At 41.7% G+C, this 11893-nt stretch overlaps 1 protein-coding gene across 1 annotated transcript; it reads left to right on the top strand.

Annotated features, from left to right (window-relative positions):
- Positions 1–1374: 1374 nt before the first annotated feature.
- Positions 1375–5465, top strand: LOC108942358 (protocadherin 8). The gene is made up of 4 exons (XM_018765672.2): positions 1375–3735; positions 3842–3918; positions 4540–4673; positions 5125–5465. The coding sequence occupies exons 1-4, from the start codon at positions 1375–1377 to the stop codon at positions 5463–5465; spliced, it is 2913 nt and encodes a 970-aa protein (XP_018621188.2).
- Positions 5466–11893: the final 6428 nt, after the last annotated feature.

Genomic DNA, 11893 nt, shown 5'->3' with positions numbered 1-11893 from the left:
TCATAAAATGAGAGATGACATTGCACAGATATCGAAAACTAAAATATAGACGGCTGCATTAACATGGTGTTCTTCTACAGTAGGAGAGTCGTTATAGCATACTGTCAAGTCTAAAAATCTGGTTAGAAAAGATAGAAGTGTTATTTTGCACAATACAAGCTTTTTCACATTTTTCAAGAGAGCCTTATAGTTTTCAGTAAAGTACATAATTGTTAACTTGGGAAAGTTGTCCTAACAGTATATTTTTTGTTTTATATTGCAATGAATGTCATACTTAAAACCAAGAGCAATGGTTTCCTACGAACACTAATGAAAGAATTTGAAAGCCGCACTGGATCAACTACATGTAGTGCACAAGCTGAGTCCAGCATCTCATGCATTTGACCAAAAGTTTTCCTCCCCACCGTGATCACTTTGCAAATATCTAAGTGTTTAGGCCAGGTATTTGGAATAATAGTTAAAAACATTCGTAGTTTCTCAGCATCGTCCAGATGGCTACTTAGTGCTCACCCTTATGCAGTCTGCACAGTGCCAAAATGCCATGGCTTATCCTCATGCTGAAGGTCTTTATTAGCACTCCTAACACTCCTTAATTTCAAATCCAGATTATACAACTACATGAGGGGGCGACAAGTTTTGGTACCCGGTGCTCACATGCCACTTCTAATAATTTGCAGAAGTCAATCTAAATACGATTTAATGCTTTAATTCTTTAGGAGATTAAAGAAGACCACCATCAGACCTATTGAGACTTAAATGATAAAATACTGTTAAAATTTTTAACTGACAATGTATTAGTCATCCTTGTGTTTTGATTTTTAAATAAAATTTTTATGTTTTGTGACACAGTGTACAAGTGGCAAAATATTTAGAAAGCATTTCTGCTGTGTAAAGGATTTTAAGTTTCTATTACGTTTGTTTCAATGCTTTTATTTATTTTTTAAACAATAACCAACAAAGCTATAGGTAAACATTTTATTTTGGAGAACATTTGTGTGACACCAACTTTTGGAGCGCTTTTGCATTTGTACCACATTTGTAGCAAAGCACAAACTGGTGTCTGACTGGAAAGGCTCCATTTGGTGGATCAAGCAGAGATCATGGGGATCAGCAGTGATCATTGGTCAACAGAGCAAATAATTTGCATGAGGCAGGATTTAATTCCCAGAGGGACCAGCACAGGGACTGTCACAGTGAAACCTCAGGGACCATCACACTGAAGCCACACAGAAGCTGCAGAGTCAGAGTGAAACCTAAAAGAAGCCAGTGGATTGCTCTGCAAATGCGAAGTAGAAGAAACTACTCAGTGAACAAGAACATCACCTGAATTTTTTTTTCCTTTTCTTTTTCAGTATTAATTGCATAAGGTCAAACATGGCTTTATTCCAAAGTCCTTGGGTAGTCTGCATAATGCTTCTTGTTATGCCACATTCAGCCCACAGTACAACCACCAAGTACTACACATATGAAGAAGATGCCCCTGGGACTGAAATAGGAAACCTGTCCCAGGACCTGAAGATTGAGCCAGGTGAGGACCTTCAGACAAGCTTCCGCTTCATGCAGAAAACCAACTATTCTGTGATTCACATGAGGCAGATGGATGGACTTCTTACAGTGGGTGAAAGTATTGACCGCGAGGAGCTGTGTCCCCAGTCCCCCAAGTGCATCATTACCTTTGACGTCGTTGCCTTTTCCAAGGAGAAGTTCCAACTGATCCACGTGGAGATTGAGGTGAGGGACATAAATGACAATTCTCCGCAGTTTCCATTCAATGAAACGTATCTGGAGATCTCTGAAAATTTGCCTGTTGGTACACGCTTCCCACTCCACCCAGCGATTGACCGAGATGTTGGCAGTAACTACATCCAGAGCTACCAGATTTCCTACAACAACCGCTTTGGCATTGAGGTGAGCACCGGAGAGGATGGGCTTAAAAATGCAGAACTTGTTTTGTTGAAAAAATTGGACAGAGAGCTAGAAGATTTCTATACCATTGAAGTGACAGCTATGGATGGTGGAAGACCACCAAAGACAGGGTCAATGGCTGTTCATATCAAAGTGCTGGATTTCAATGACAACAGTCCCACATTCGAACACAGTTTCCTTAAAGTTGAGCTGAATGAGGATGCACCTCTGGGATTTCTTCTCCTCAAAGTGCATGCATTTGACCCAGATGATGGCATTAATGGTGAAGTGGTGTATGGCTTTGTGGAAGAGTCATCAAATGAGGTAAAGCATCTATTTCACATTGACCCGTTCTCGGGATCTGTCACCTTAAATGCTATAGTCGACTATGAAACCAAGAGGTCATATGAGCTGAACATCCAGGCTTATGACTTAGGAATGAACTCTGTCCCATCAACCTGTAAAGTCATTGTAGAGATTGTAGATGTCAATGACAACGCACCAGAAATCAGCATCAAGCCGATGACCTCCATGAGCGATGGAGTTGCTTATATCACGGAAGCTGCAGCTGAAGACAGTTTTGTAGCCCTTATTAGCACCTCAGACAGAGACTCGGGACCAAATGGCTACGTGCGCAGCAGCCTTCATGGTCACGAGCATTTCAAGTTGCAGCAGGCATATGGAGACACTTTCATGATTGTCACAACTACAGCTTTGGACAGGGAAAAAATTCCAGAGTACAATCTGACAGTGGTGGCCGAAGACCTTGGCTCTCCTCCCTTTAAGACCATAAAGCAATACACCATTAGGGTGAGTGATGAAAATGACAACCCTCCCCTCTTCAGTAAGCCAGTTTATGAAGTTTCAGTCATGGAGAACAATGTTCCAGGCTCCTACATTGCCACGGTTGTAGCCCGTGATCCAGACATGGGCGACAACAGTAAAGTCACATACAAATTGATAGATGGGGAAGTGAATGGGGGGGCTCTTTTATCCACCTATGTCTCTTTAGATCCAATTTCAGGGTCCTTGTACAGCGTAAGGTCTTTTGATTATGAATCAGTGAAGCAGATTGAAGTGAAAATCCAAGCAAGTGACAATGGCTCCCCTCAGCTGTCGAGCACAGCCCTAATCGAAATCAAAATAGTGGACCAAAACGACAATGCTCCATATATCACACATCCAGTTTTGCAAAATGACTCCACTGATGTGCCTATACCTTACAATGCACCGCCTGGTTACATTGCTCTGCGGGTCAAAGCTCGAGATGCTGATGAAGGTATAAATGGAGAGCTTTCCTTCCAAATTTTGGAGGACGAGCAAATGCTTTTCTCCATTAACAAAGAAAGCGGGGAGATGGTGTTAAAGTATGGCCTGTCATTCTTACATGGAGATGTGCTAAAAGTCAAGATTGGTGTCAGCGACAAAGGGAGGTCGCCCCAGGCAGCCAGCGCCACCGTCCGCTTTCTAGTGACAGAAATGGAACCAGAAGATCAGATTATCATGGTGGTGGAGGCCAGCACCGAAGCCCGGAGTAAAATTGATGCCTCATTAATAGTTATAATCATGCTCGGCGGGGGTTGTGCCTTGTTGCTCGTAGCAATTGTGGCCGTTGCATTGTCATGCAAACACAACCGAGGAGAGAGGAGCTGTGGTGGAAAGAAAAAGAAGACCCAAGGACTCTTTGAAAGGAGCAGTCTCTCATTGCATAAATCTAAGGATTCAAGCATGTACAGTGGACCAAGAGTTCTTGTCAATGATCGAATAGCATCATCCCATGACGACTCAATGTCCTTGTATGGAGACAGGGCCAGAGAGGCAGAGACAAAGGTAAGTAGATTTGAAATGAGGAATAATAACACTGTGAGTGTATTCATTTAATCTGACTATAGGGAATGCAGCACCATTCTAATAATTTTGCTTTGATCTTTTTCAGGCCTTCCATCCATTCAGCATGAAGCATTTTGAACCAGTGGCTCTGTGGCAGGGTGATAAATACAGTTTGCAGCTGAGGTAAGACCGCTATTTACACGACCAGCTTATAAATATAGTGATTCTTTGTTTAATGTGCTTTACTGAAAAATCTAACCTTCTTTGGTTAATTAAGTCAAATTAAGTTTTATTTAGGGTCCCAGAGTGGTAGCGGTATTGAAAGTGAAAGCAAAGTGGATGCAATGTACATTGGTGGAAAGTTTGCTCGATTTGTTGCAGATGCAATGTCACAACCAATGCAATGCTTGTGAGGCTCAAAGAAAATTCTGCTGAGAGGGCCTTTCTGCAAATAGAATTCAATTCATGAATGGGGCTTAGTTCCAGCAATGTTGTGTAGAAAATTTAGCACATGCAAAATGCCCAAGTTACGTTTACAAGACAACTAGGAGTTTTTACCCGAGGGGGAAACATTACACAATTTTAATAAATTTGCATTTTAAAAAACTATTTAAATTGAGGCTGCGCATAACTAAAGGTTTTGCCCAGGGTGAAGGCTCATTTTCCCCCCACTTTACTCTATATGGGTCACAAACCATTTATGTCTACAGACAGATGGTAATATTTCTGACAGCGCACATCAATAATCAGATAGTCCATCTGATGCATCAGGGCAGGAGTTAATGTATTTCATTCTGTTCATAGTGGAATACGGAATAATGACCAGCTAAGCGTGAAGGACAGCGGCAAAGGAGACAGTGACTTCAACGACAGTGATTCTGATATCAGCGGGGATGGATGTAAGAAAAGTCACAGCACTTTCAACCCACGGACAAACAGTAAGTTACTGATGACTTTGGGTCATGCCTGGTTACCGAGTCACGCTGTAGGTCGATTCGGATAAAGGCATCAGGAAAATAAATACATGCAAATTAATTTGTTGGAGACTGAAAGCTGTGCATTTATGTAAGCTTGTTAAACAGCTGCAAGCTATGTAAATGTACAATGAAATCAGTTTACAACGAACACATACTGACTATAATTGCAATGCATGCATCATAACTGCAATGCAACATCGACCTTAAACATTTCTGTTGGACTATTTTTGAAAAAGTAAGAGTAGTCTGTATTTAATTACGCACTTTTAACATTAAATCCGCTTATTCTGTAAATGGGGGATGATGGGATCGTGTGTTTGCAGTCATTGCTGGGTGTCATAGCACCATGGACCCTCTGGTCCTCAACTGCCTGGCTTACGGTGAACTAAACCTCATTTCTGCTCCTTTTCAGATTCATTTCATTCTGCCAACACCCTGGGTGCAGATCAGCAGGGTGGGTACTGCATAATCCCCACCCGCTCGCCAGCAAGCCCCTGTAGCAATGCGTATACCATAGCCTTCACTCAGGTTCCAGCACACAGCCACCCAAACGCCAACTCCGGTTCCTGGAGAGGCTCGGCTTACAGCACCAACATCTCCAAAGCCAGGGCCCAGCTGCAGACGTTCCCCAGGACGGGAACTCTTCCACTGGGCTTCGGCCAGCACAAGCACGAGACAGGAACCTGTCCTGAGGAGCCGCATCAATCCGGCCAGGAACCAGCAGCCTTGGCTGAAGTGGCAACTACCTTCTGACTTCAGGCAACTGGGATTCTCTAGAAATGAAAGAGGCATCACCAGTGAGAAATCCTTATGCTGTTAGAATTTTTAAAAAATATTCACGTAAAAGGTCCTGCATTCCCGGCAGTGTACAACACATGCTGTGACAGGACTTGAAATGGAAGCGTTACACATTCAACACTGTTATCAAGAATTTGTACAGATTTTTCTAGAATTTTATGATGTACCAGTTGTCAAAAAACCACCAACCTGAAGTATGCGCTGAAGTGAGTGTAAGTGTAAATATTTAAGTGGATTGGATGAATCAGAAACGTGTATATGGTGTAGTCATGTTTTTTTTATTATGTCACCTGTACATTTTATACAACTACAATGTTTGAAAAGTGTTTTTGATTTTATGCATTAAACTGTAAATATTAAAGAAAACATATAGTGAGGCGTGATTTGTTCATGCTCTGAACTAATTCTTTAATGATAATCGGACATCAAAGCTTTTTTTTTCCTAGGAGAAATGTTTTAAGAAACCCACATATGACCTTATGTAAGTTATACATTTCAATTTGTTTACCATTTATATGAAACACACAAAGTAACTTTCCCATTAGCAGAAAAACACAAACTGTTCTGGGACTAGATAGGCTCCATATAAGCATGCATTTGCATTTTAATGCATTTAGCCTAAAGTAAGGCTAATTATGCACGGTTTAAGTTTTTAGTATTATGCAATTAAATATTAGTTGAAAGAGATGCACATTATATAAAAGTACCTGAAGCATTTGCTGTCAGATGTTAAAATTCACTTAGTTATACAAAACTTTGCTGTGATGGGTATTTTGGAGATAGATACATGACACTTCTTTGAGAATATATTCCGTTCAAGACTATGTAAAATAAAAAGTCTAATTCAGTACAAGTTCACATCCCCATCTCTTGTGTCAGCCTTTTCTGCACAAAATAAGAAGTGAGGTCACATACAGGCTCTAGGGGATCATCATCATCATTCTGCTGCTGAATATTATGGCTTCAAAGATGTATCTTGTTCAAAGATTTGTCTGTCTTGTTCACTTATTACTGCATGAGGCCGGAAGGACATTTTCCTGACGCTGTTCACTTGGGTTTACGTCCGCTCATGCTGAAGGATATATGTTGCAGATTTCCTTCCTGTTCAGTGGGTGTTGCTTACTTTGTGTCTTTATAGGAAACAATGCATTTTACCTTAATTATGACTTAAAAGCGCAAAACAGCCATGAGTCATTTTAAAAATGTTTGTGGTGCTCGCTTATGGATTTGTGGACTGCACTGCGGAAATTTGAATATACTCCTCAGCTGTAAAGCTTTCATTACTTTTACACATTTTACCAAGTGTTACGACCCCATGGTGTCTAGGGGTAGAGGGGTGTAACATTAAGTTGCCTGGAGGCCAGTGGTTTGGATGGGGACCAAAAGAAATGAGCATGTATAAATGAGCATACTGTATATACTTTTATACTGTATATATAGTTAAATTTTATTCTCTCTCTATATATATGTGCGGGGGCGCAGTGGGTTGGACTGGGTCCTGCTCTCCAGGGGGTCTGGGGTTCGAGTCCTGCTTGGGGTGCCTTGCGATGGACTGGCGTCCTGTTCTGGGTGTGTCCCCTCCCCCTCCGGCCTTATGCCCTGTGTTGCCGGGTAGGCTCCGGTTCCCCGTGACCCCATATGGAATGAGTGGTTCAGAAAATGTGTGTATGTATATGTATATACTTTTCACTCGCCTACTTCTCACTTACGTATAGAGTAAATCACTGTTGCACCAAAAGTCCTGTGTTTGCATGGGGAAAGGAACCTGAGTGGTGTCAAAGGAATGAACAAATCAAAAAAACAAATCTAAGGCAGCACAGATTATTCTAACTAAACAGTAACACATCAGGACATAACACCAAGCAGAACCGGAAATCAACAAACAAATAATACATGCAACACCACCGTGATTCTTCGCCTTTATTTTTGCTTTCATTTTTTTCCCACATTTCCAGTCATTCAGTTCTGACATACACTCTATTGAACCTTTTTTTGTCTTTTTTTTTTAAATAATGAATTTGTGATGTCATCCTTATTCGAGGAATACACCTGGCGCTGTGAGGTTTTCATGGAGACAGTGATGTTGTGTTCACTCTTCGTGATTAATGATTCCACTTCTGACAAAGCGGAGCATTCTAGGAGCTGGCTTCAGGACATCCTTAACCAACCGGGGGATGATGACAAATGAGTCTGCAATGCAAAAATCACACATGACAACTACAATAAAAGGCTGTCAATTGAAATGAGGGACTGTTAATCTCAGTCTTTGTGTCCTGTCCTTAAGTTACACCACTTCTTTTTTTTTTTTTTTGTAGTGAGCAGCAATCACAATAGGGGATCTGAACAAGACCCCCTTGAATAAACTAACTTAGTCCAGATATTAATGTCTCCATGTCTTCAGCAGCTTGACCTGAGCTGCATGTGGACACATTGTGCTTCTGGTCATCCCCGTGAAGAGTGCTCCTGCATCTGCCGCCAATGATCATGATGATGAGATCTGTACTGTGTCGAGTTCCCCTCTAAGACAATACTTTATAAAGGGCAGCTGGCTCTATAAGCTCTTGGTACTAATTAATGCTTCACCACTTTATGGTTTTTAATATCCTCACCTACATCCCAGTGATTCCAGGATAGTCTCTGGTCTGGCCTGACCCTGACAAGGACAAGCGGTTACTAAATCTGAGTGAGTAAATATTATAGGTTGTGAGAGCACCCGAGTAACCTTGATTGGCACTGGTGGTACATTTACATTTATTAATTTGTCAGACACTTTACTCCAGAGTGACAACCAATAAATACTACATAGTATCAAGATGACACCTTTTCCCAAGGTGACTTGCAATGCTTGATACACTTCATCAGATTACCTACAAATCATTCATTCTATACACTACACCCATGTGGCGCACACACACAAACACACACACACACTGACTGAATGTTCACTGATTTGCTGAAAGCTGTATTATGGTCTTCGTATGTTATTACTTTTGAAATATACTCTACAGTATTTTTGCAAACATACCTTGTTGGAAAATGAAAAATACACACACACACACACACACACACACACACACACACACACACTTTCAGAACCGCTTGTCCCATACAGGGTCACGGGGAACCGGAGCCTACCCGGGAACACAGGGGCGTGAGGCCAGAGGGGGAGGGAACACACCCAGGACGGGACGCCAGTCCGTCGCAAGGCACCCCAAGCGGGACTTGAACCCCAGACCCACCGGACAGCAGGACTGCGGTCCAACCCACTGCGCCACCGCACCCCCATAAAATGAAAATACTACGAGTGAACTCGTTTATAAATTAGACTACTTTCTTGATACTTCAAGATACTCTCAATATGAATTCTTGATCATCGTCATAGTCCAACTGCCTCATTTGGTCATCATAACAGAGGCTATTTCTAAAAATCACATTGTGGGCACGGGGGGGGGGGTTTGCTCATTTATAGTATGATTTCTAAATGACATGCAAATAAAATACTTAAAAGGTACACAGAAACTAATTTGTGGCTCTCCAGCAGCCTTCAGGGAGTTCTTCTAGTGTGGAATGCTCTACTTTAAGTTTGGAATATCTTTTTTTTTTAATCCCACCTGCCACTGGCAATTATTTATCCCAAATGGAAATTCTAAACCAGAGCTCCAAACCAAATATTTTGTAAGATGACCCCACCAAGTGATCTAATATAACAGTTGGGTGGTACAACGGCACAGTGAGTAGTGCTGCTGTCTCATACTGTTTGGGTGGTGTAAGAGGATGTGGGTTCAAACCCCACTCAGTCTGTGTGGAGTTTGCATGTTTATAACACTACCTAGACTTTAATAGAAGTTTCTTTGGAAAAAAGTGCTTGGTAAATGAATAAATGTAAAACTGTTGTTTGATGCACTCTTGAACTGAGAGTTGAAACTTTAAAGATGCAGTGAGATCAGATGATACCAACTGGTAACCACCATATGTCTAATGAATTACAGAAACATTTAAATATAGTCTGCTGTTGCTTGATCTCAGAGCTATGCCCTGTTCAACACCTACGTGAGGAAAATGAACGTAGAGATCAGTAAACCAGTCAATGATGTTTCGATTAAATGCAATACTGCTGGTGCATTTGTCACGACTGTATTGGTACAGTGCTTGCTGATCTAGGTCAAAAGACTGAAATAACTCACCCGTTCATGGAGACACAATCAAACGCAGAGCCCCTGTTGCCAACCTTTGGGTCAGTTGACCCATTCTCTGGTTGGACAAATAACGCAAGGTCATGGAACAAAGCGAAAATGTACAGTATAGCTGCTCTCCAGTGCCACTTATCATAAAGTAACACAAAACTGTAACAACACATTTTATGACACACACCCCTCGGAGTTAAGATCACAGTGATGATTATTATGGACATTTACTAAAATGAGTTTAGACATGGTGTGTGGAGCTCCTTGGATAGACTGTTTACATCACCAATAGGTTGGAGATACTGGCAAAGTTGGAAAGACTGAGCAGTAATACCCTTGTTTTTATGTTACTACCAGAATTTTGGAAAATCAGCGGTGGGCTTGATCCTGTCTTGTCTGTACTGTAGTAACATTGATGCCACAGAGGGCCTGGGATGTGCATTCAGACATGGGTTTCATCTCTGCTCAGTTTTAGTGTTTGTCCCTGTTCATGTGGGTTTTCTCTGTGTGGTCCACTTGCCTACCTCAATCCAACTTTGTGTGTTTCTTGTGGATTGGTGACTCTAAAGGGCCTTCAGTGTGTGTGTGTGTGCGTGTGTGTGTGCGCGTGTGTGTGTGTGTTCTAGGTTCAAAATAATCACTCCATGACAACATCTGAAGATGAATTTTTTTTCTCTTGTTATAGCAGTTTCAAATCTCCACCTGAACATATTTTATAATCCTTACTTTCTTAGCATAACTTCAATTCTAAAAATACTTTAATTTTTCTTACAATAACGTATGATCAGGACCACATGCGTGCGCACAATTAGTTACGCTTTACTTCGTATGTTTATTTTATTCAGTTTTAATCTCATTTCACATGGTGTGCCATTTTACATGCCTTGTTTTCCCGCGTATCATATGCGTGTGGGAGATAAAGGTGCCAATTCTGGATACAAGCAGTACTAGAGGTGACATGATGCTGACAAACCAAGAACACATTTTTATTCCTTTACCCCCCTCCAGTGGCTGTGAGAGCAACTAACATCTTACTCTCTCCCTCTCCCTCTCTCGCTCTCTCTTTCTCTTTCTCCCCCTCTCTTTTTCTCCCTATCTCTGCCTTGCTCTCTCTCCTTCTCTCCCCCCTCTCTCCCGTTCTCCCCCCGTCCTTCTCTCTCTCTCTGCCCCCTCTCTCTCCTTCCTTTCTCTTTTTCTCCCACTGTCTCCCTTTCTCCTTCTCCCCCTCTTTCTTTCTCTCTCTCTCTCGCTCTCACTCTTTCTTTCTCTTTCTCCCTCTCTCTTTTTCTCCCCTTCTCTGCCTCACTCTCTCTCTTTCTCTCCCTCTCTCTCCCTTTCTCCCCCTCTCTCTCACTTAGTCCTTCTCCCCATCTCTCCCCCCTCCCCCTCTCTCTTTTTCTCCAACTCTCTCCCTCTCTTTCTCTCTCGCTCTCTCTTTCTCTCCCACTCCCTCCCTCTCTGTCTCTCCCACTATCTCTCTTTTTCTCTTTCTCCCCCTCTCTCTTTCTCTCCTACACTCTCCTGCTCTCTCTACCCCCTTCTCTCTCCCTCCCTCTCCCTTTCTCTCTCTTTCCCTCTCTCTCCCCGTTCTCTCTCCCTCCCTTGAGCAATAGGTGTTTCTGAAATAAAAGAAAGGGTCCATCTGGAAGATGTGAACTCTAAAATGGTCTAAACAGGCAATGCATGAAACTTAAAAAAACCTCTTTTCACTGATGAATTAAATGCATTAGTAATATCTTGAATTAATTAATCAGTAAATTAAAAATGTATTCTTTCACAAATGAAAAATTATTTCAATTAGCTTGTAGGTAACAAATTTCAGTGTCACCATTGACAAATTCCTGAGCTGAACTTTCATATATATGTAATTTTTCAAATCTCCTCCAAATGAAGCTCAATCATTCATCGTTATTGATAACCTCTTTTCCAAATGCAGAATCTCGGTGGTCTGTCCTAGAGGCACAGGGTGTGAGGCAGGGTCCATCACACAGGAATCACACACTCATTCACTCACTCACACAGATTGCACAAAAGGCAATTCAGAGTCACCAGTTCACGCGAAGCACAAGTGTTTGGACTGTGGGAGAGCATGTAAAATTGGATTTGAACCTACATCCCAGGAATACCAGCTGCCACCCTCCAATTTAAGCTCTGTTATGTTAAACAACAAACATGAAAGTCATCATTTAAGAGCAGATT

This window comes from Scleropages formosus, chromosome 14, assembly GCF_900964775.1.
Source record: "Scleropages formosus chromosome 14, fSclFor1.1, whole genome shotgun sequence".
In the NCBI taxonomy this organism is placed as follows: Eukaryota; Metazoa; Chordata; class Actinopteri; order Osteoglossiformes; family Osteoglossidae; genus Scleropages; species Scleropages formosus.
This window is presented reverse-complemented; position numbering and strand designations above follow the sequence as displayed.

Coding starts and splice junctions, on each gene's coding strand:
- LOC108942358 (XM_018765672.2), top strand. CDS start 1,375: ATGGCTTTATTCCAAAGTCCTTGGGTAGTCTGCATAATGCTTCTTGTT. Junction 3,736..3,841: donor CCAGAGAGGCAGAGACAAAG/GTAAGTAGATTT, acceptor GATCTTTTTCAG/GCCTTCCATCCATTCAGCAT. Junction 4,674..5,124: donor TTTCAACCCACGGACAAACA/GTAAGTTACTGA, acceptor GCTCCTTTTCAG/ATTCATTTCATTCTGCCAAC.